General features: G+C 43.6%; 1 protein-coding gene and 2 pseudogenes across 1 annotated transcript; 2 read left to right on the forward strand and 1 right to left on the reverse strand.

The window, feature by feature from the left end:
- Positions 1–2,632: 2,632 nt before the first annotated feature.
- LOC124034995 lies at positions 2,633–10,096 on the forward strand (annotated as a pseudogene).
- Positions 10,097–11,042: 946 nt separating this feature from the next.
- LOC124035491 (calmodulin-like protein 4) lies at positions 11,043–22,599 on the forward strand. Its single transcript, XM_046348944.1, has 5 exons — positions 11,043–11,151; positions 11,236–11,266; positions 11,624–11,764; positions 19,499–19,687; positions 22,030–22,599. Exons 1-5 carry the CDS (start codon positions 11,149–11,151, stop codon positions 22,125–22,127), a joined length of 462 nt encoding a protein of 153 aa, XP_046204900.1. The 5' UTR covers positions 11,043–11,148; the 3' UTR covers positions 22,128–22,599.
- A 963-nt stretch (positions 22,600–23,562) lies between these two features.
- Positions 23,563–25,499, reverse strand: LOC124034996 (annotated as a pseudogene).
- Positions 25,500–25,733: the final 234 nt, after the last annotated feature.

Here is a 25,733-nt window from a genome sequence, read left to right on the forward strand (position 1 = left end):
TCTTCACCACACTGTCTCTGTGGGTGGACAATTTCAGTTAGTCCATGATGTGTATGCATGGTCCTATGGTGTTTATATTTGCGTACTATTGTTTGTACAGATGAACGTGGTACCTTCATGCGTTTGGAAATTGCTCCCAAGGATGAACCAGACTTGTGGAGGTCTACAATGTCTTTCTGAGGTCTTGGCTGATTTCTTTTGATTTTCCCATGATGTCAAGCAAAGAGTCACTGAGTTTGAAGGTAGACCTTAAAATACATCCACAGGTACACCTGGGAAGGACCCAAAGAAGCCATCAAGCTATCGACCAATAGATTATGGAATGTATGATTGCAGAGGGGCTAACGTACTTCCTGGAGAGCATGGGGTTAGTATCGCCACATCAGAGTGGGTTCCGGAAGGGGAACTATGGACCCAGTGCTCGGCTTTGAAGCAGAGGTCAGGAAGGCTCAGGTGAACAAGAAGACTGTTGTGGCTGTCTCTGTTGATGTGGAGAAGGCCTTTATATGATGTGGAACAGTAGCGTAGCTTAATGATGACGGGCCCAGGTGCCAAAAACAATTACGGGCCCCTACCACCACCCATATTTCCCTTCAAATTAAAATCATTTTGTTGGTAAGGCTGTGTGTTAATATTGTGGGACGGATGGAGTCAAACAGACTTTTAAATCTGTTTGACAGCTGGTGGATAACGATGTCAACATTTCCTTTAAAGAAGTTGACTCTAAAACTACTCTCACCATCAGACAGTCGCTCATCCTTACATAGCTCATCAAAATGACGCCTCACCTTCCTTCTCCGAGTGTCTCAAATGCGTTCTGAGCTCCCCATTTGTCGACAAGGGTCTTTGCAGTGACTTTGGCCTTCTCAAAATCCTGTGGGAATCCGGACCTCTATAATGTCCTTGAGTAGGCTGACTGCTCTGTGCAGGTCTGCGTCTTTGGCCTGTAGCATTTTGGAGACAACGTTCACATTTGCTAAAACCTTAGTCTGCAGAACGACAAAAAAAATTAAACTACATTTTTCTGTTTTCTTTTTCAGTGCTGCATCATCCCTCTCATCCTTCTTGTCACTTAAAAGCACAATGTTGGTGAGGGCCTTCATTACGTCCACATATCTGTATCTCTGGGTGGCAAGGGACTCATATCTAGATGACCAGCGGGGGGGACACAGTCCTTTCGGAGTTACATTTTCTTTTGCTGATGCCAAATCAAACATACCACTCAATATTGACCATCTCTTTATGCTACAAGGTGTAGAGCAGTATCATAAAACTGTTTAATCTCTGGCACTGAGAGCCAGGTTAAGATTGGAAGCTGTGCAATGCACATAAAAAGCAAGCTTCTCTTTTTCAGATATTCTGGCCTGCACACCCGACTAGACCCCGTTCATGTTAGCCGCTCCATCATACCCCTGCCCACAACATTTTGAAATATCCATCCCATTATCCTCTTTGCTGCCCAGGATTTTATGTTGAAGCTCAGCTGCTGATGTGTCAGCAGTCTCCAGAAATCCCCGAAACGACTCTGTGATGGTCAGATCTGTGGTGACATTATTTGCATCCCTTATCACGCTCACATAGCGATAAACTTGACTTCTGGTCTACTTTGGATACATCCGGTGTCCCTAATAATAGAAACAAAAATGGGCTTCCTGCATCTCTCCCTGAATGTCACACTTCACTCGCTAGACTCAGATATAAATCAGCTCATTTTGGATAATGACTGAGATAGTTAACGGATCCTGCAGCGCGTTATAAAATGTATTTCAGAACTGGGTCGTAAAATGACAGCAGTTCAATTATACTGAGAGAATTCCAACTGTTGGCCTGCCCTAGCTTTTCACCGTGCCATCTGAACGCCAAATTACATGATGCAAGTGTGAGAGTTACATTAACTATGCGCTCCAACAACTGTCACCAGAAATTTTAAAAGGCCGTCTGTCCCACTTCCATCTGTTTCCTCAACCGCCACGATTCTAGCCTCGCCCTGCTCCTCTTCCTCCTCGCCCGGGCCGATACCTGACAACCTGTATCCTCCTCTGTCAAAGTTGCTTCTTCTGGCACGATGGAACAGCTTGGCCTTGGCTCACTTGACCTGCTGAAATCTGTTGCTGGTGATGACAAACCTACATCCTTTTCTGGTCCCACTACATTGCTTTCTGCTAGCAATGGCTGAACTTGAACTGCATTTGAAAAAGGAATCTAATTGAACTAATTTTGATATCTCCTTTGCGTTCTCATTTTTGGCCTTCCTCTTTTGGGCTCCACTTTTCTGTTGATTGCATTGCTGATTATTTTTTAATCCGTAATTTTCTATTCCCGACTTTCTCTCTTTATTTTTGATAGCTAGCTCAACTATTGCTTAAAACAATGACAGAAACAACAACGCTTTGGAGAGTATTTGCACAATGAATCCCAGAATGCATTTCATTATCTTAACACGGTATTGAAACTATTGAATATTATGATTTACTTAGCTAATTAATTTGATTTATTGTCATCAATACACTAAAATATCATGCTTTTGTAGTGGCCAAAAAAAACATTTTGTTGGTGAAACCATCAGTGGGATCATTTATCATATAGCTTAAATTAAAGAAAGATCTTCTTGTCAAATTGTAAACGTGATGGACCCGCGTCAACAGTGCTTTGGCATGGTGGGGCAGTATTCAAATTACATAGGGGGCCCACAGCACTGCACATCCGGGCCCAGACGAGGCTATTTTTACAAGACGAAGGCTGGAACACAGCTGGTTGAATAAGACTCTAAATGGGATAGGAAAGCAGCCAACAGGAGAGTGTGAATATTGCCAGGAAATAGAGACCGTGGGGCATGTACTGACACAGTGTGGGTAGTATCAGAGGGAATGAGAGAGACTGACATCCAGTTTGAGGGAGAAGGGGATACAGGAAATGAGTTTAAAGAGGATATTGAGTCGAACGTCATTAGATACAGTCCCAAATATTTTGTTATCTTATTTTTAAAGGAAAACGGGACATGGCAGGTAAGATGTACAATAGTATCTGTCTTTGGGCCACACTCCAGTACAGTAGGTGGCGGTAATGCACCATAAGGTTGGATGCCAACCGCCAAAAAACCACAGCAAAGAAAAAAAATAAGTGGCGTATTTTCGTTGCAGGATTGGAGGACATCGGGAAGAGAATGCAAGCTGCGGCACGGAAACGTCAAGGCAATGCACCTCGGTCGTCAACAAACCCCAGGTTTGAACAGTTTACTTGTGATTAACGTGTTTATATCATCGGCAAGTATTTAATGTGCCCATCTAGCGGGCCAGTGGTTGGAAGGCACCGTGCATGTCGAATAGTCTCCCTGATAAGCCGAAGTGTCTCAGGCATTTGTCTATCAACGAAACGTAAACTATAAAGACTAGGCTACTGTTAGCGGACTGTTAAGCTATTGTTATCACGTTACCGTTTCAATAATAGTTCATTCAAATACAACCACCGCCTGTTTGTTCATTGCTGTAAGACAGGGTTCTCCAACTGGCGACTTGGCCCACGAGTGTTTTTATTTGTCCCAAAAGCTTCGGGTGCTTTTAAACATGTGTACAAGGTGAGCGTTTCATAATTTAAATTAATGTTAGTATTGACCTAAGGCGAATTAATCTAGTCAGAGCTAGATTCCACAAAGCCTGGTCTCGGGTCCACTCTGTTGAAGTCTATCAGAAACCCTCCTTCGCCGTGGAGTTTAGTCCGCTAGGCTACTGTCAGACAGTGTCAGTAGAAATATACTGTAAAGGCATATCAGTCTGCCACTCAAAACGGCCCCTTATATTCTAAACTAGGTTAGTTATTGCCTGTGCTTGCTGGCTGAAGTTCTTCTTGCCTTGGAATGTGCTCATGGTCAGTGTCATGTGACCAAGGACAGGGAAGTTGTCAGCCTGTAATGCTTTCAAATGATGGCTGCTGTGAAGGTTGTCAAGCACAGCTATACAATACAGTGTATATTGGCTTTTATATTGCCCATTATTTGCAGAGAGTTAGGAACACATGGGGCCTGTACAAGGAATGCATTGGACTGTGTATAGACTGGCAAACAGCCCACTGAATAACATGCATCTTATTTATTTACATGACCTCGTCCACTGGCGTTAACCTCGGAGGTAGATCAAGGCCAACAACACAATAATAGTGATGAATAATACAGTAGGCTACATGAACAGAAAGATAATGACAATGTTATTCATGTGTATTTATATAGGTGTAGGCCTACCACAGCACTGTTGTGTTTCTACATATTGGCTAATGTCTTCTTCATACATTGTCATTCTGTATAATGTTGTTTTGGAGTTGGAATTCATACTTCATAATGTGTCTTTCTCTAAAGCCAACCAGAGTCCAAGCCAAAAGGGTCATCAATGAAGAGGCCACAGTTCCACTTTGACCTGTGGTTCTATCTCACAGTACAAAACTGGATACTGGACTTTGGAAGGCCCATTGTAATGGTATGGACAACCTGCTGAGAGATTCCATACCAGGACAGCTTGAAAACATGTTGAGTATCTCAGGTTGTTCTGGCAATTGGTCTCCCGAGTGGCGCAGTGGTCTAAGGCTCTGCATCTCAGTGCTAGAGGTGTCATTAGAGACCCTGGTTTGATTCCAGGCTGTATCACAATCGGCCGTGATTGGGAGTCCCATAGGGCGGCGCACAATTGGCCCAGTGTCGTCCGGGTTAGGGGAGGGTTTGGCAGGGGTAGGCCGTCATTGTAAATAAGATTTAGTTCTTAACTGAGTTGCTTAGTTAAATAAAGGTTAAATAAAACATGTAGTGTGTGGAGTAGGAATTACCAGGGACCTCACAATACGTTATCATCACCATGCTTAGGTGCCGATACGATATGTATTACGATTCTCACGATTCTGCTATTTGATACACTATGTCTGCTGTGGAGAGATGAGAGAACATGGGAAAATGAGTTTTTATCAGTCATGGAAATAAGTGCTGAAAACATGTTGGCTCACTATTTAAAAAGATGGAGAACAAGCTATAGGATGAGTTTTGGTGAATTAGATTTTTACATTTTTAAAAATCTATACTTGTAATCAAAGTATTGATATATTGCCCACAATAATATTGTGATATTTTTTATAGCCCCTATCACTAATACGGAGAATGTTTAAGTTCTGAAATTCAATTTGTCACATTAATTTATTCAACATAAAACTCATAAGTATCCTTTTTGATTTTCCTCATTGAAAGACATTGGTTGTAATAATATACTCTATAAGTACATCACATTTCCAGAGTTGGTTGTCTGCTAATTTTGAAGTTAAGATTCATTTTATTACCACGACCAACATAGTGAATGGGAAAATTGATTCAAATGGAACTCCCTCTGCTGGTGATTTGCTGAATGTGCAATCCTCAATGAGGGCTATGATTTATTGAAGACCTATGTCTTTTATAAATGGGTCATATCTTCTAAAGTACCAGAGAGCCACTCTAGAACTATAACCTGTTTTAAGAGTATATTGTTCCAAACAATGTCTAAAAATATGCTACATCAAAAAAGGTACATTGAAGTATTAATGTTTTATGTTGAATAAATGAATATTCAAGGCATATTCCATATTTTAAGGCACACTATAAGGCAGGCCTGGGCAACTCCAGTCCTCCAGGGCCTGATTGGTGTCACTCTTTTCTCCATCCCGAGCAAACACAGCTGATTAATCAAATCTCATTCTAAACTGAAGATCATGATTAGTTGATTATTGGAGTCAGGTGTGTTAGCTGGGTCTAGGGCAAAACTGTGCCACCAATCAGGCACTCAAGGACTGGAGGGCCCATTTGTAATGGTATGGACAACCTGCTGAGAGATTCCATACCACGACAGCATGAAAAATGTGGGTATCTCAGGTTGTTCTGGCAATTGGTCTCCCGAGTGGCGCAGCGGTCTAAGGCTCTGCATCTCAGTGCTAGAGGTGTCAATGGCACTGAGATGTCTGGATCACCTACTGTTCATGGATCATAGGTTCTTACAGGAGGCACTTTCAACATGACTTTCAAAGAAAAAAACATTGTGACGCAAATGTAAAAAGCATGTCTATATCATACTTCCTTCCAATTAAGTGTCTAAGTGAGAATTGCCATAAAAATCTGTGATACCTAAAATATTTCCGGGCTGTTCTGGCGTGGAACTACCCTGCTACAATAATATATTTGAGTAAATATCAAAGTGTAACAAACAAATAGCCTTTGTTATAGCAGCATTGAAGTCTATGCTATGAATGCAACCCTGTGTTGTATCCATGATTTAATTCAGATCATTCTCCCTCTGGACTGGTTCCCCCTGAACAAGCCCAGTGCCGGAGACTACTTTCACATGGCCTACAATGTCATCACGCCATTCCTACTGCTCAAGGTGGGTGACTGTCTGGAACCACCAAACACAAACTGCAAGGCTGGTTGATACCGTTTGTTCACAATTGCAGTTGCCCTATAAGCTACAGTGACAATGAAATGTGTCCAAAATAATCGCTTTTCAATATGGAATAAATTAATCCGATTAATTTGTGATGCTCACATGCTATACTAAGTGCATGTGTGTGCATGCACACTGACTGTGTGTGTTTACTTGCCTGTTAATGTGTGTGTGTGTGTGTGTTAATGTGTGTGTGTGTTAACATGCCTGTTAGTGTGTGTGTGTGTGTGTGTGTGTTTACGTGTGTGTGTGTGTGTTTACGTGTGTGTGTGTGTTTACGTGTGTGTGTGTGTTTACGTGTGTGTGTGTGTTTACGTGTGTGTGTGTGTTTACGTGTGTGTGTGTGTGTTTACGTGTCTGTTAATGTGTGTGTGTTTACATGTCTGTTAATGTGTGTGTGTTTACATGTCTGTTAATGTGTGTGTGTTTACATGTCTGTTAATGTGTGTGTGTGTGTGTTTACATGTCTGTTACTGTGTGTGTGTGTGCGTGTGTGTTTACATGCCTGCTACTGTGTGTGTGTGTGTTTATATGTCTGTCCGTGTGTGTTTACATGCCTGTTAGTGTGTGTGTGTTTACATGTCTGTTAGTGTGTGTTTACATGCCTGTTAGTGTGTGTGTGTGTTGTGTGTGTGTGTGTGTGTGTGTGTGTGTGTGTGTGTGTGTGTGTGTGTGTGTGTGTGTGTGTGTTTACATGCCTGTTAATGTGTGTGTGCTCTCGTCCCTCTGAGCAGCTGATTGAGAGGAGTCCCAGGGCCCTGCCTCGCTCCGCTGTGTACCTGAGCATCATCACCTTAGTGATGGGCGCCAGCATCCACCTGGTGGGCGACTCCATCAACCATCGTCTGCTGCTGAGTGGCTGGCTACCAGCTCCACCTGTCTGTCAGAGAGAACCCCATCATCAAAGACCTCAAACCTGCTACACTGGTAGGCTACACCTTTTTATTAGAGAAGATATACTTTGTTAGTCCATACGGGATGGAAACGTCTTCTGCTTTTCACCCAACTCCTTCCGATACAATATGACCAAATTCCGGAAGATTCTAGTTCTGGGTTAACCAGGATGAATGAACGCATGGTGCCTGATAGAGCTGAAATGTATGCTGTTTCATATCAACCAACAACAAAAATGCTGTTGATATTGTTTGAACATGTTTCTTATTTGATTTATTTTAGATTGATTCGTTTGAGCTTCTTTATTTTTATGATGAACAACTGGGACATTTGATGTGGTATGTGGTCATCGCTTTTAATGGAATATTCTCTTCTGCTTACAGTCATAACTAATAAAAATAATAATAAAATAATAAAAATGTCAAAGTTATTAAGAAATATTAGAACAAGCAATATCAGAGTCTGGAATATAAATATGTATGTATATAATGGCATGGATAAACAATGACATTATGGACAGTATGTGGCTAGAAAAGGTGTGTACAGCAGCAGTTCTATAGGATGAGTCTTGACTAGAATACACTATATACATATGAAGTGGGTAAACAGTATGGAAACATTTTTAAAGTGACCACTGTTCAGTATTTGCAATGAGTTTGTAATAAGTTGACATGAACTAGTTTTCAACTGAGTTCTCTCCTTCTCTCTACCTCCAGGTATATTCCTTTCTTCATAATCCTCTTCCTCTACTTCACTGGCTGCTTTACTCACGTCAAAGAGGAGAAGACGATGCCCCTGTCTGGTTGGCTGCTACTCGGACCCAGTGCCCTCTACTATTGGTCAGTCCCCTCATTACTTCCTTCTATTATGATGATGCTAGTTTGTGTCTGGTTGGCTGCTCCTCGACCCAGTGCCCTCTACTATTTGTCAGTTCCCTCATTACTTCCTTCTATCATGGTGATGCTAGTTTGTGTTGGGTTGGCTGTTGGTGCCCTTGGTCTGTCCCCTCATTACTTCCTTCTATCATGGTGATGCAGTGCCCTCTACTATTGGTCAGCCCCCTCATTACTTCCTTCTATCATGGTGATGCTAGTTTGTGTCTGGTTGGCTGCTCCTCGGACCCAGTGCCCTCTACTATTGGTCAGTCCCCTCATTACTTCCTTCTATTATGATGATGCTAGTTTGTGTCTGGTTGGCTGCTCCTCGGACCCAGTGCCCTCTACTATTGGTCAGTCCCCTCATTACTTCCTTCTATTATGATGATGCTAGTTTGTGTTGGGTTGGCTGATACTCGGACCCAGTGCCCTCTACTATTGGTCAGCCCCCTCATTACTTCCTTCTTTTGACTTGAGAAATGTTTTCTGAGCAAAGATTTGTAAAACTTTTTAAAAACATTTTATTTTTATTAGACATATAAGACTGTAAAAACACCAGCAATTCACCTCCAAGTGATTTTAATTTGGGAAATTTGTAGCAAGATATGTGTGATTGTATACAAATCTAAGCAAGTTTTTGAAATATCTGTTTGGGCTTCTTGCAATCAATTTGCAGTCTACAAATGATTTGTAATTATGTTCCGGTCCTCTGACCATCTGCTCAAGAAAGAAATTGGCCTGCGGCTGAATCTAGTTGATTATCACTGTCATAGAGGTTTGCTGAATTCTAATTGATAAATGTACTCCATTATGGGATAGATGTACTCTGATTTATGTCGTACTGAAAGTACCTGAAGTAGGGGACATTTCACTGTGTGAAGCATGGCTCAACTCTAAGTATTTCCTTCTAGAAAGTGAAAGTATCTTGACTGCAGCTCTCACTTCTGTCCCTCTCACACCCTCTCAGGTACTTGGTCACAGAGGGTCAGATCTTCCAACTCTTCCTCCTCACCTTCCTAGCTATGGTAGCCACGGTGATCCACCAGCGGCATAAGGGCTCTGTCCCAGACGCCAATGGCCTCTTTCTGTTCGCCAGCTTCTCTGTCACCATGTTCCTGGTGGCCGTGTGGGTGGCCTGGCTGTGGAGCGACCCGGTGCTGCGTAAGAAATACCCCGGTCACCTGTACGTCCCCGAGCCCTGGTCCTACTACACATTACACGTTAAGGACAGCCACTGATAGGAGTGACAACAGGTGAGTGTCCAGTATGATACTAGTTTGTGTTAGCCTGGGTGTCAGTATGATGATACTAGTTTGTGTTAGCCTGGGTGCCAGTATGATGATGCTCGTTTGTGTTAGCCTGGGTGTCAGTATGATGATACTAGTTTGTGTTAGCCTGGGTGCCAGTATGATGATGCTCGTTTGTGTTAGCCTGGGTGTCAGTATGATGATACTAGTTTGTGTTAGCCTGGGTGCCAGTGTGATGATGCTAGTTTGTGTTAGCCTGGGTGCCAGTATGATGATGCTAGTTTGTGTTAGCCTGGGTGCCAGAATGATAATACTAGTTTGTGTTAGCCTGGGTGCCAGTATGATGATGCTAGTTTGTGTTAGCCTGGGTGTCAGTATGATGATGCTAGTTTGTGGTTAACAATTAGTTACCCAGGTTAGGTTTGCATGGAGTAAGGAAAGTTCTTATGAGCCGTCCTCCCATCACCAGCCTCCTGTGGAATGGACTAATACTGACTGAATGGATTCCATCAATATCTTGCATCCTGCTACAGATAAATGGTCTATCCGCTCCAGAATGACATCATCAGCAAGCGCCACATGGAGTGTGGATCGAGCACAGTTTTCTACAGTTGCACCCCACCACTCCCCCATCCACAAGTCTACAGTATGACCATCTTACAGTATGCAATGTTACAGTATTAATTTAAAATGAGACAAAAAATGAACTCAAAGAAAGGTCAGTGTTGGGTGTACTTGAACATCATTGTATTGCTTCAAGTAAGTTGTTTGAACAATTCAATATCAGATATTTTTAGTAATAAACGTTTTTACTCCACTTTGCGTATATTGTGTTTATGAACTTTGAAGACATGCTTAATTGTACTTGCATATACTATATAACAGACATCATCATCAAGGTTACTCCATAATGAAGTAGGTCATATGTCTCCTATAGCAGATTTACATTTGACATTTCAGTCATTTAGCCGATGCTCTGACCCAGAGCGACTTACAGTAGTGAGAGCATACTGGTCCCCCGTGGGAATCGAACCCACAAACCTGGCACTGCAAGCACCATGCTCTAAGCACCATGCTCTACCAACTGAGTGGAATTCAGAGTACACGCCAGATGTAGTGGGGTATACACATACCAAATTATTATATGAAGTATTAGTACATGGCTGGATTGATAGACAGTGTCCTCTAGTGGTAATGTTATATATTGCAGCTACCTCAGGAAATGTATATATTATTCAGTGTCATCACTATCCTGTCATCTGTCCTTTCACTAGACATAAAATGGTATTGAATTGAAACGGGGAGTTCTATTAGTTGAGCAAGATCAATCATACTTACGCCTACTTTTAATATAAACAAAGTTACTTATGTTAAAGAAGAATTTTACTTTTGTAATTAAACTATTATTTTAATATACTGTGACTTGTCTGCTAATGGCCACGCTGTGCAGTTTAACATATCCTGGTTGTCATATCAGATAATAAGGTAGTGACTAGTATCACAAGTATTTGATAGAAGAGAAAGGGAGAGGATAATATGATACCTTGGATCCACTATCTCAGTTTCCACAGCAACCGGTATTAAATAACATGTACTCTGTGGTGGACTTTGAACCGGCAGGCAGATGGGTGTGGAGACGGGTAAGGTAATCCATTGGTATTCCAGGAAGAGAGATCTCTGACTACAGACATGGTAAGAAAAAACAATTGAATTGTTTTGTTTACTCATTTCTGTACATGTTTAGGCCAATTCATGGTGTATTGTGTTTTTCCTCAGGCTAAATTCCTGTCAGGAACTCAGATCAACGGTAAGGTGTGCTATTTTGTTTGCTAGCTTTTCTTTTGTTGTGTGGGAGGTCACATGGGACATAAATGTCATTATTTTTCAATAAATTGATATTGAACAGTAGAGTAAAATGTTGTGACAAACTTTGAAAGCAATGGCATTTTAAAAAGGGCATTTTAGAAAATGGTCCCAATTGAGGTTAAAAGTATGATTTACTTATTTCTCTACACTTGTGAGACTAAGATTTTAATTGCCTCCTTGGAGAGGAGAAACATTGTAATATTCACTGTTTTTAGAATGGATTATCATGATTTGTTTTTTAGTTTCTTTTCACCCAGCACATCAGTACATTATTTGCCTGTTTTTCCTCTCCCTGTAGAGTTCAAGGAATGTTTCTCCTTGTACGACAAGAAGCGCAAGGGGAAGATTGAAGCCAAGGACCTGATCACAGTTATGCGCTGTCTGGGGACGAGTCCCACCTTCGGTGAGATCGACCGACACCTGCAGGTCCACAAGATAGGTACGTCATCAAGGGCCCCTCACTTACCCTGGGGACATCTCAGTAGTCTAGACTGACTTACCCTGGGGGGCATCTCAGTAGTCTACAGTGACTTACCCTGGGGGCATCTCAGTAGTCTAGACTGACTTACCCTGGGGACATCTCAGTAGTCTAGAGTGACCCTGGGGGACATCTCAGTAGTCTAGATTGACCCTGGGGGACATCTCAGTAGTTTAATGACTGACCCTGGGGGCATCTCAGTAGTCTAGAGTGACCCTGGGGGACATCTCAGTAGTTTAATGACTGACCCTGGGGGCATCTCAGTAGTCTAGACTGACCCTGGGGGACATCTCAGTAGTTTAATGACTGACCCTGGGGGCATCTCAGTAGTCTAGACTGACCCTGGGGGACATCTCAGTAGTTTAATGACTGACCCTGGGGGCATCTCAGTAGTCTAGACTGACCCTGGGGGACATCTCAGTAGTTTAATGACTAACCCTGGTGGACATCTCAGTAGTTTGATGGCTGACCCTGGGGGACATCTCAGTAGTTTAATGACTGACCCTGGGGGCATCTCAGTAGTCTAGACTGACCCTGGGGGACATCTCAGTAGTTTAATGACGGACCCTGGGGGACATCTCAGTAGTTTAATGACTTACCCTGGGGACATCTCAGTAGTCTAGACTGACTTACCCTGGGGACATCTCAGTAGTCTAGAGTGATTTACCCTGGGGACATCTCAGTAGTCTAGAGTGACTGACCCTGGGGACATCTCAGTAGTCTAGAGTGACTGACCCTGGGGACATCTCAGTAGTCTAGAGTGACTGACCCTGGGGGCATCTCAGTAGTCTAGAGTGACTGACCCTGGGGGCATCTCAGTAGTCTAGACTGACCCTGGGGGACATCTCAGTAGTCTAGACTTACCCTGGGGAGCATCTCAGTAGTCTAGAGTGACTGACCCTGGGGGCATCTCAGTAGTTTAATGACGGACCCTGGGGGACATCTCAGTAGTTTAATGACGGACCCTGGGGGACATCTCAGTAGTTTAATGACTGACCCTGGGGGACATCTCAGTAGTCTAATGACTGACCCTGGGGGCATCTCAGTAGTCTAGAGTGACTGACCCTGGGGGCATCTCAGTAGTCTAATGACTGACCCTGGGGGCATCCCAGTAGTCTAATGACTGACCCTGGGGGCATCTCAGTAGTCTAGAGTGACTGACCCTGGGGGCATCTCAGTAGTCTAATGACTGACCCTGGGGGCATCCCAGTAGTCTAATGACTGACCCTGGGGGCATCTCAGTAGTCTAGAGTGACTGACCCTGAGGGCATCTCAGTAGTCTAGAGTGACTGACCCTGAGGGCATCTCAGTAGTCTAGAGTGACTGACCCTGGGGGCATCTCAGTAGTCTAATGACTGACCCTGGGGGCATCTCAGTAGTCTAGAGTGACTGACCCTGAGGGCATCTCAGTAGTCTAGAGTGACTGACCCTGGGGGCATCCCAGTAGTCTAATGACTGACCCTGGGGGCATCTCAGTAGTCTAGAGTGACTGACCCTGAGGGCATCTCAGTAGTCTAATGACTGACCCTGGGGACATCTCAGTAGTCTAATGACTGACCCTGGGGGCATCTCAGTAGTCTAGAGTGACTTACCCTGGGGGCATCTCAGTAGTCTAGAGTGACCCTGGGGGCATCTCAGTAGTCTAGAGTGACTGACCCTGGGGGCATCTCAGTAGTCTAGACTGACTTACCCTGGGGACATCTCAGTAGTCTAGAGTGACCCTGGGGGACATCTCAGTAGTCTAGAGTGACTGACCCTGGGGGCATCTCAGTAGTCTAGACTGACTTACCCTGGGGACATCTCAGTAGTCTAGAGTGACCCTGGGGGACATCTCAGTAGTCTAGAGTGACTGACCCTGGGGGCATCTCAGTAGTCTAGACTGACTTACCCTGGGGACATCTCAGTAGTCTAGAGTGACCCTGGGGGACATCTCAGTAGTTTAATGACTGACCCTGGGGGCATCTCAGTAGTCTAATGACTGACCCTGGGGGACATCTCAGTAGTCTAGAGTGACTGACCCTGGGGACATCTCAGTAGTCTAGAGTGACTGACCCTGGGGGACATCTCAGTAGTTTAATGACTAACCCTGGTGGACATCTCAGTAGTTTGATGGCTGACCCTGGGGGACATCTCAGTAGTTTAATGACTGACCCTGGGGGCATCTCAGTAGTTTAATGACTTACCCTGGGGACATCTCAGTAGTCTAGACTGACTTACCCTGGGGACATCTCAGTAGTCTAGAGTGATTTACCCTGGGGACATCTCAGTAGTCTAGAGTGATTTACCCTGGGGACATCTCAGTAGTCTAGAGTGATTTACCCTGGGGACATCTCAGTAGTCTAGAGTGATTTACCCTGGGGACATCTCAGTAGTCTAGAGTGATTTACCCTGGGGACATCTCAGTAGTCTAGACTGACCCTGGGGGACATCTCAGTAGTCTAGAGTGACTGACCCTGGGGGCATCTCAGTAGTCTAGAGTGACTGACCCTGGGGGCATCTCAGTAGTCTAGAGTGACTGACCCTGGGGGCATCTCAGTAGTCTAGAGTGACTCACCCTGGGGACATCTCAGTAGTCTAGAGTGACTCACCCTGGGGACATCTCAGTAGTCTAGAGTGACTGACCCTGGGGACATCTCAGTAGTCTAAGTGACTGACCCTGGGGGACATCTCAGTAGTCTAGAGTGACTGACCCTGGGGGCATCTCAGTAGTCTAGAGTGACTGACCCTGGGGGCATCTCAGTAGTCTAATGACTGACCCTGGGGACATCTCAGTAGTCTAGAGTGACTGACCCTGGGGGCATCTCAGTAGTCTAGAGTGACTGACCCTGGGGGACATCTCAGTAGTCTAATGACTGACCCTGGGGACATCTCAGTAGTCTAGAGTGACTGACCCTGGGGGCATCTCAGTAGTCTAGAGTGACTGACCCTGGGGGCATCTCAGTAGTCTAATGTGACCCTATCTCAGAGTCTAGACTGACCCTGGGGACATCTCAGTAGTCTAGAGTGACTGACCCTGGGGACATCTCAGTAGTCTAGAGTGACTCACCCTGGGGACATCTCAGTAGTCTAGAGTGACTGACCCTGGGGACATCTCAGTAGTCTAGAGTGACTGACCCTGGGGGACATCTCAGTAGTCTAGTGACTGACCCTGGGGACATCTCAGTAGTCTAGAGTGACTGACCCTGGGGACATCTCAGTAGTCTAGAGTGACTGACCCTGGGGACATCTCAGTAGTCTAGAGTGACTGACCCTGGGGACATCTCAGTAGTCTAGAGTGACTGACCCTGGGGACATCTCAGTAGTCTAGAGTGACTGACCCTGGGGACATCTCAGTAGTCTAGAGTGACTGACCCTGGGGACATCTCAGTAGTCTAGAGTGACTGACCCTGGGGACATCTCAGTAGTCTAGAGTGACTGACCCTGGGGACATCTCAGTAGTCTAGAGTGACTGACCCTGGGGACATCTCAGTAGTCTAGAGTGACTGACCCTGGGGGACATCTCAGTAGTCTAGAGTGACTTACCCTGGGGACATCTCAGTAGTCTAGAGTGACTTACCCTGGGGGCATCTCAGTAGTCTAGGGCAGGTATTTTCAAACCCCCCAGGGGTACGTGCAATGACGTCAAGGGTACGCCAAATTAATTAGCACATTTTCAAACAGTCCATTTAGATTTTCCAACAGGGATATACATTTGGGTGAGTTTTTTTTGAGTAGCCTCGTTTCACTGCCAAAAATAAAATTAAACCATCTAGTGTTCAGCGAAATAACAACACAATGTCAAATACAGGTAGCCTTGTCAAATAATTAACATCCAATCACATTAACCGTTATCCAATCACATTAACCGTTATCCAATCACATTAACCGTTACTCTCTTGCAGGAATTCCACTAACAGTCCGTATGTAGCTACTGCTCATTCTGTTTGCTCGAAAATGGATTAATGGACAAAAGAAAGTACGGCCTGCGTCCATAGACACATACCAGCTCTACTGGTTGTACTGCTACTACCAGCAGTACTGCACCTGCACCTGTCGACGACACAAGTTGTTCTGCTTCCACGAGCACATCCAATGCTAGCATCAGTAATTCTACATTTGTTGTTAGACCAGCTAGCATCAGTAATTCTACATTTGTTGTTAGACCAGCTAGCATCAGTAATTCTACATTTGTTGTTAGACCAGCTAGCATCAGTAATTCTACATTTGTTGTTAGACCAGCTAGCATCAGTAATTCTACATTTGTTGTTAGACCAGCTAGCATCAGTAATTCTACATTTGTTGTTAGACCAGCTAGCATGGACACTGACACTTGTGAACCTTAGCCGGGAAAGCACCGAACAACAGACAGGGACGTTGGACCATCGAAGAGGCGCAAATATGACGAGAACTACATTGATTTGGGGTTCACTTATATTGGGAGTAGTGCCTTTCCTCAGTCACAGTGTGTTATATGTGAAAAAGTACTTTCTCACAACTCGATGAAAACTTCACTCTTGCGTAGACATTTAGAAACAAAACATGCCAATTTGAAAAATAAGCAACAGGAGTTTTTTGAGCGAGAATTAAGAGGACTTTCAAGTAGTAAGACATGTATAAAAGCAACAGATACCATTAATAAGAAAGAGCTAGAAGTGTCTTATATGGTGAGCTACTGAGTGGCTTGGACAGGCAAGCCCCATACTATTGTGGAGGAGTTAATTCTTCCTTCTGCCGCGGATATGACTGGGACAATAGGCCCAAAAACTATACAGACAATGTCTTCATCAAACAACACCGTTTCACGATGCATCAGTGACATGGCAGGAGATGTTTTGAAACAATTACTGCTTCGCATACAAGCCAGTGGCGGGCCTGGCATATGTCCGTTGTGTTTATGGGGGGTCAATTAAGGAAGACATCCTCTTCTGCAAACCACTGGAAACCAGGACAACAGGAGAGGATGTTTTTAAAGTATTGGACAGCCTTGTGACATAAAATGGACTTTGGTGGTCAAGATGTGTTGATATCTGTACTGACAGGGAGACATAGTGGAGTGGGTAACGCGCGTGTAAGTAGTTGCTCCCAACGCCACTGGAGTACACTGCAGCATCCACCGAGAGGCTCTTGCTGCCAAGGGAATGCCTGACAGCTGGAAATACTTTTTGGACACTACAGTGAAAATGGTTAACTTTGTTAAATCAAGGGCCCTTGAACTCTCATGTATTTTCTGCACTATGCAATGATATGGGCAGCGACCATGTAACGCTTTTACAACATACAGAAGTGCGCTGGTTATCAAGGGGCAAAGTATTGACACGTTTTTTTTAAATTGAGAGACGAGATTAAAGTTTATTCCCTTGTCTGACCGCTTGCATGAGTTTCTCACACGGCTGGCCTATCTGGGTGATGTTTTTTCTCGTTTTAATCATCTGAATCTAGGATTCTAGGGACTCTCCGCAACTATATTCAATGTGCGGGAAGATTCAAAAAGATTCGTTAACCATTTCATGCCCTGCCTCCAGTCCACATACCGATGTCTGAACAAGAGAGCCTCATTGAAATTGCAACAAGCTGTTCTGTGAAAATGTTATTTCATCAGAAGCCACTGCCAGATTTCTGGATTGGGCTGCGCTCAGAGTATCCTGCCTTGGCAAATCACGCTGTTAAGACACTGATGCCCTTTGCAACCACGTATCTATGTAAGAGTGGATTCTCAGCCCTCACTAGCATGAAAACTAAATACAGGCAGAGACTGTATGTGGAAAAGTATTTTAGACTGAGACTCTCTCTAATACAACCCAACATTGCAGAGTTAGGTGCATCCTTTCAAGCACACCCTTCTCATTAACCTGTTGTGAGTTATTCACAATTGTCAATGAACAAATAAGGTGTTATATGTAAGATGGTTAAATAAAGATCAAATGATTTATTATATGTGCCCTGGTCCTATAAGAGCTCTTTGTCACTTCCCATTAACCGGGTTGTGACAAAAACTCACACCCATTCTGTGGTTTAATAAATGTATCTTATAGTGGGTGTGTGGCAGGCTTACAATGATGGCAACATACAACATTTGAGAATGCACTGACCCTGGTGCTAGAGGGGTACGCAGCTGGAGGTTGAATGTTTGAAGGGGTACAGGACTATAAAAGTTTAGGAACCACTGGTCTATAGCCCTCAAACTCAACTCTGGACCTCAAAGCCCGCTCCACTGCATTTTTCATTGTTCCCCTCTAATCAGGTAAAGCAGAAAACCAGCAGGCTCCGGACTGGGTAGGTTAAGAGTTGAGTAACCCTGGTCGAGAGTGACCTACCCTGGGGGGAATGTCAATAGTCTACAGCAAGTCTCTCCAACCCTGTATCTGGAGAGCTACGGTCCTGTAGGTTTTCACACCAAACCTAATCTAGCGCACCTGATTCTAATAATTAGCTAGTTAATAAGCTGAATCAGGTTAGTTACAACTGGGGTTGGAGTGAAGAGTAGCTCTTCAGGAACAAGGTTGGGAGAGCCCTGGTGTAGAGTGACTTACCCTGGGGGCATCTCAGTAGTCTATAGCAGGGGTATTCAACTCTTACCCTACGAGGTCCGGAGCCTGATGGGTTTTCTGTTCTACCTGATAATTAATTGCCCACCTGGTGTTCCAGGTCTAAATCAGTCCCTGATTAAATGGCAATGATTAAAAACCACAGTGGAACTGGTTGAGTTTGAGGGTTCTAAAGGGACTTCCTCTCCTTCACCATGGCCTGTTTAAAGGGCAGGGCAGATGAAGGGAACAAGCAGGGAAGCGGAAGACATTAGAATATTGAGGCGGCTCTAGACACCTGTTGATCTAGCCATACTGTTTATGAATCGTAGTGAGGCTTTGGCTGTAAATTATTTAGTAGGCAGGCAAGCTGCTACTTGGGGGATGAGTAGAGGGAGAAGTTGTCACATTGAGTGTAACCTACACGTTAGCTGAAATCTGTCCCAAGCTTGTTCCAATTACATTTATTACATTAAAAAAATATGTATCTTCTCTCAGCTCTTCATAATTGCTGCACTGAAATTTTTAACCTGGGGGAAGTACTGAGAAATATTCAAACCAATTAACTGATTTGGTAATGTGAAAAAGGCTAGAACACGTTTGACTCAACAGGATTTTTTCCCATCAATCCCCAACTTCCCGATTTACAATATTGAACAGAATGTTTTCTGAGAGTCAAAAATTTTGCCTGCTCTGTTACTCTGAACTTCATTCCCATTTGCAGTTCATTATTTTACACATTAAACAGACAGCCCAATTCTGATATTTTTTTCACTTTTTTTTTACCAATCTGATCAGCGCTGAAAAAGATGTGAAAAGATCTGATGTGATTGGTCAAAAGATCCATTAGTGGGAACAATATCAGAATTGGGCTGTCTGTGTAAATGCAGCCATATTGACACACTCCACTACCCTGGCGTTACAAGCGCCATGCTCTACCAACTGAGCTACAGAAGGACATCAGAATTGGGCTGTCTGTGTAAATGCAGCCATATTGACACACTCCACTACCCTAACAAGTTATTTTATTGAAGTAAGGAATAACCAACCATGCTCTGTACAGTTGTATGGAAATATACAAGTCGGCCATGTAGCAGATAACCAGTCACTTTAACAGCAGCATTTAGGCCTATTTTGGATCAATGGTGCCCTTTGCAGGTGATTAGTTCTACTAATATCCGTCCTTCTCCAGAAAAGAAGGGTGAGCTAGACTTCTCCACCTTCCTGACCATGATGCACCGGCAGATCCAGCAGGAGGACCCCAAGGCGGAGATCCTGGAGGCCATGAGGATGACGGACAAGCAGAAGAAGGGCTACATCCTGGCCTCGGAGCTCCGGGCCAAGCTCACCAAGCTAGGAGAGAAGCTGACTGATAAAGAAGGTAGCCTACAATGTGTTTCTATCACTAGGGGTTTTAGCTGTCGTGGATTAAGACAGGACTAGATATAATGCCTAATGGAGCCTCTATTGAAAATGCCGTTTAATGCAGGAGCAGTAGGTAGGCTTAATCTGGGTCCGGGAAACTGGCCCTGAAAGTGCAGCTCAACAGTCTGAATTGGCTCCTTCTTACAATCTCTTATACATCATCTGCACTGATCTGAACAGATGGTAGAGGTAAACAAAAACAAAAACGTCAAATATAACTGGTATAACTTTACCTGGTATTAGTTTATCAGTTCAGCTCTTTTAACCCTTTACGCTTGTACCCTTTACGCTTTACGCTTGTACCGCGCCAAATGTACGATACGTTTCCCTAAATTGCATTGTGAAATCCTAACACTTTCATGTCATATTTTATTACTTAGCTTGTCATGTTGGCAATAGAACAAGCTTTCACATGATTCCCATCTGACCCAGATTGCGATTTTCATAAAGGACCGTTCTTGGATTGCTTAAACAACAACCGTAATTGTGTGATTGCAGGGATGCAGGGTTGTGTTCCAAACAAAATAACTACACGTGTCCTCGCTCTAATTCCTCAACGGCACAGCTAGGAGCTCAAAAAGGCATCTTACAGTTGAAGCCTTTTCTTTGAGTCATAAAATTGCATTGACATTTCTTAGGAAATGTGCACACTTTGGAGAGCAGTTACACCTCTCTCTCAAACCTCTTATTGTTCTGTCTTGTGTTGCAACTACAACACATTTTACAGGAATATTATCATGTTACTGAATGTATCCAGAGTATTTTCACATTTTGTTATGAACAAATGTGGCAAAAAAGTACAATGTAAAATCCACATAAAATCAAGTGCTTGGATTCAGTCTTGTCAGGGAAACCGTTGTCCTCACCTGTTGGTCTAACGATCTCTAAACTGTTCCCTTTCAATTTGTACCATGCAAATGCATATTCTTTTCATATTTCTTCTGTAAGAAACATGTCAAGGTAGCCCTAACCAGTTCCATCCCAGGCTGTGTCACAGGCGGATGTAACCGGGAACCCCATGTTGCAGCGCACAATTGGCCCAGCATCGTCCGGGTTAGGGGAGGGTTTAGCTGGAGGGGGATTTCTCATTGTGCTCTAGCGACTCCTTGTGGCGGGCCGGGCTCTGACACATTGGTGCGGCTGGCTTCCGGGTTAAGCAAGCAGTGTGTCAAGAAGCAGTGGCGGCTTGGCAGGTCATGTTACGGAGGACGCGTGGCTCTCGACCTTCGCCCCTCCCGAGTCCATTGGGGATTTGCAGCAATGAGACAAGATTGTAACTACCAATTGGATATAACGAAAAAGGGGGTACATTTTTTAATTATGTGGCCCTATCCATAGGCCAATTCACAGGAGTGTAAAGGGTTAAATGAGTGCAGAAACAAGGCCACTTTAGACTGTTGTGATGCCCCAAGTGACTCCAAGAGAAATTGAATTGCTATCTGTCCCAGTGGGTCAAGTCATCCTCTTTCTGCAGGCTCTAGTTTTGTCTAATCTTGATTATTGTCCAGATGTGTGGTCCAATGCTGCAAGGAAATACCTAGTTCAGCTGCAGCTGGCCCAGAACAGAGCTGCATGTTTTGATCTAAATTGTAATCAAAGGGCTGATATAAATACTATGCCAGTCTCTCTTGGCTAAGAGTTGGGGAGAGACTGACTGCATCACTTCTTTTTATAAGAAACATTCATGTGTTGAAAATCCCAAATTGTTTGCATAGTCAACTTACACACTGCTCTGATGCACGCACTTATGCCACCAGGGGTCTTTTCATAGTCCCCAAATCCAGAACAAATTCAAGAAAATGTACAGTTTTATATAGAGCCCCTATTGCATGGAACTTCCATCTCATATTGCTCAAATAAAAAGCAAGCCTGGTTTCAAAAAACAGATAAAGCAACAATTTGTGGCACAACGCCTCTCCCCTATTTGACCTAGATAGTTTGTGTGTATTGACATGGAGGCTACGTGGTGCCTTTTTAAAATGTATGTAGTTCTGTCCTTGAGCTGTTCTTGTCTAATGATGTTCTGTATTATGTCATTCTGTGTTATGTTTCATGTTTTGTGTTGAACCCCAGGAAGAGTAGCTGCTGCTTTTGCAACATCTAATGGGGATCCTAATAAAATACCAAACACCAAATGTGTCAACACATACATTAACTGATTCTTGTGTAAATTTGCAAATGATAAAACACATCATTTGAATGGAGTTAATTTTTTTACGTTTCTACCTGCTGACATACTTGTTGTTGGTCCCAGATCAGCGAATTAACATGAAGTTGTTTCCCCTCTAAACTTTGCAGTGGACGAGCTGTTCAGAGAAGCCAACGTGAAGTCTAATGGCAACGTGCACTACGAGGAGTTCACCAGGATGGTGACACTACCGTCAGTGGATTACTGAGGGACAGGAGGAGATGACGTCCTTTATGACAGGGAAGCATGGTCACAGCATGGTACATCTTAAAAGCACCATGATACACTGTGTCCAGAGTTCAGGTACTTGCTAAGGCCTGCATATAGGCACTATAATCTAGCACCGATAACAAAGTGCTTTGAACAAGATCCTTTCTGACTAACATTGAAAAACAAGTTTTGTTCCTAAAAGAAAAACCCAATTTCAACTTCAGTTCTCTGGTGAAGTTATCAATGTGCTGTTTAAAATTCAGCTTTTCTTCTAACCAATTCCCAAGATACTTATAGGTTATCAGTTTCCTGACTTTTTAGAGTTGAAATGTGCAAGTGACTCCATGTGTTTCCTTTCAAAGAGAAAACCATTTCCTTGCACAAGTTTAAATTCAAACCGCATCAAAAGCCAACTGTAAATCCTGAAAAGCCTTCAAGATGTACAAGAATAAATAATTATGTCATCAGCATACGGTCTTCGCTGTATCATTTATATGCATTGTAAAAAAGGATCCTTTGAAGCTCAGATGTATCACCCTCTGTGCTACACACTGTATGCTGTCAGAAAGGTCGTTTTGGAACCAATCCAATGCTTCAACACTTAAACCAACCTTTTTTGTCAGGGATTGGTCAACAAAGGCCTTTGATAAGTCAATAAAAAATTAAACACAGTGATGTTTCTTGTCCTGAGCATCTAGGACATCACCTACAACCTTAGTTACTGCAGTAATTGTACTTGGCTCTAAAACCCGACTGGAATTTAGATCAAATGAGATATTATACAGAAAGTCTTTCAACTGTGAGTTCAACCAGCTTTTCCAAAGATGTTTCCAGTGCAGACAGTTTACAAACGGGACTATAGTTATCCAACGTTATCCAATTGACCCGCACAACACATTGCCTGAATAGATCAATCGACCAAGATGTATAAGGGTGACGTAAGCTGCTTTCCAGACTTTTGTAATCGTATCACTCGCCAATTAAAGATTGAATATATGCGTGAGAAGGACAGCAAAGATATCTGCACCAATTTGGGGAAAATAAATGTTACATTGGTCCGGGCCGGTCGATTTCTTAATATGAATAGATGTGAGTGTCATTAGGATTTCTGAAAGTGTAATCTCGGTCAAATGAAGTAGATAAACGTAGGCCTGCTTCCGGAGTTGGCAACCTTCTCAAACTCTCTATATGAACGAAGAAAATACACATTCAAATATGCGTATCTTTATTTATAAAGTACTGTCTACTTGCAATCCATTATATCGTAGCAGTTACAGCTCAACTTGTGCGGCCTTACGCATTAAGTAATCTCCAATAACGCATTGAATATCTTCAATCGACTATTTCTCGACATCTAATGAGTTTTAGTAATTGATATCTAGCTAATTGACCCACACAACATATTGTCTGAATATATCAATCGACCAAGATGCTTAATTGATATTCTCTTTATTTCACATACATTGCAATGACCCTTTTACATTCAGCCATATATCCAGATACCACAACAGAAGCACTGATAACATATTAATAAGATCACATTTATTTCCATTTTCATGTCCCAAAAATGTGTGCATTGTCTCTGAATGGCAATGTGTGAGCTTGAATGGAAGACAGAAGAAACATCTCAACATTCCAACACAGGGCATAACATCCACAGGGAATATGGACTTCGGTGTACTCTACATTTGTGACTCTTTTCTTAAAATCAACATGTAATCATTGCGCGCAAAGTTTACCAAGTACATGTCCTACCCATTCCAGTGCGTGCCAGGGACGCACCAAATTTCCGTAAATACAGCTTTTCACTCCGTTGGCCTACTCTGCGCAATTTGTGCCTCGTGGGTAATGACCACATTGGGAACTCAAGAACTCTGTCATTTATAGTTCCAAAATGCATGCGTAATTACAGCAAGTCGTTTCACAAAGTGAATTATGTCTGGTGGATGCACTGTGAATCTTCAGGTGCCATTCCGGGTAGACCCGGTATTGCGGGAAGATCCGGTCGGTCAATAAAGGATAGTGGACATTGTGTGGTGTCTAGAACATTCAAGGGAATAACCCCTTGGTTGTCGTCGTGTGTTACACGTGTGTTGCACGTCCCCGTAAACGTACGTATTGTACAGGCTTTGGAGATGGCTGGTGAGGAAATTCTCCAAAACAAATCCTTCAGCATCTTTCTGAATTCTCGTCGCATGAGACAATACAGAACTGGGTTCAAGCAGCTATTGGCATGCGCGAGGCACACAGTCACCGGGAATACATAGGTGTGGACCAAATAGTAGGATTTATCCCAATTGACAGCGTTAAATTTCACCAATACACCCCAGAATGTGATGGCGTGATTTGGCATCCAGCAAAGAAAGAAGGAGAGGACGACGATGGTGACAGATTTGGTCACCCTCGACCTCCTTTTGGGGTGGTTGTTGTTCATGCTCCTCAGACGGATAAACCGTAAGAGCATCAGATAGCAGACGGACACTATCAGCATGGGTATGACGAACGCTATGATGATTTTTGGAGATGATAGAGCGCGAGCCAGTCATGTCCCTCGGGGAACCTGATGAGGCAGAGCTTCTCCCCGGCCACTATGGTCACTGAGGAGAAAATGGTAGTGGGTGCTGTGGCAATGGTTGCGGAGACCCACAGCACCGCGCACACCAATTTCACCGAACACGACCTCTGTCTCGACCGGTTCTTCAGAGCCGAGGCGACAGACCAGTATCTGGTCACACTCATAGCAGTCAGAAAGAACACGCTAGCGTACATGTTCATAACTGTTACGGAAAGGATGATTTTACACATGGCGTCTCCAAACGGCCAGCTGAAGTCGAGCGCGGTGTCCACTGCCCAGAACGGCAGAGTCAACACAAACTGGAAGTCCGTCACTGCCAAGTTGATGATGAAAAAGTTAATACTAGATTTCTTCCGGCCCTGTTTTAACCTCATTAGGAAAAAGACTAACAAGTTCCCAATTAACCCTACCGCGCACACAATGGAGTAAACAACGGAGATGATTATCCTTAGAATCGGAGTGCCGTCCGCGGTCACGTCAATATCCTCCAGACTGCTGAATTTGTCATCATCCATTAAAGTCCTGTTCAATGCCAAAATCCCGCTGTGGTTGAGTAGCTCGCCCATCCTCACAGATAAGAATGCAACACCGGTGCTTCCAGCATCAGGTCGCTTCTCGATGGCCTATCACAGAATAGTCCTCGCGCTCCATACAACTGAGTGCTTATTTTAGCTGTTGATTTTATGTCATTGAAGCTTGTATGATAAAAGTTATCGTGTCTACAGTCCTTTATAACGCCGCAATCAATGTGAAACTTTGCATCTTGCATCTTGACTGGAGTCTTATACAGGTGCGTAGTCGTGCGTGTTCACAGCGCCTGCCCCTGCATCGCGTGGATTGGTCGTTTGAGACGTGATGGACCTTTCTGTGATGGACCTTTGTGAATAAACTGCTGATAGGTCTCGACAAAAATATGAATTTTCAGATACCAAAATAAAATAAGTTACACTATATGTATAAAAGAATGTGGACACCCCTTCAAATTAGTGGATCCAGCTATTTCAGCCACACCCTTTGCTGACAGGTGTA

This window comes from Oncorhynchus gorbuscha, linkage group LG05 (genome assembly GCF_021184085.1).
Source record: "Oncorhynchus gorbuscha isolate QuinsamMale2020 ecotype Even-year linkage group LG05, OgorEven_v1.0, whole genome shotgun sequence".
NCBI lineage: Eukaryota > Metazoa > Chordata > Actinopteri > Salmoniformes > Salmonidae > Oncorhynchus > Oncorhynchus gorbuscha.

Coding starts and splice junctions, on each gene's coding strand:
- LOC124035491 (XM_046348944.1), top strand. Junction 11,765..19,498: donor CCTGCAGGTCCACAAGATAG/GTACGTCATCAA, acceptor GTCCTTCTCCAG/AAAAGAAGGGTGAGCTAGAC. Junction 19,688..22,029: donor GAAGCTGACTGATAAAGAAG/GTAGCCTACAAT, acceptor TAAACTTTGCAG/TGGACGAGCTGTTCAGAGAA.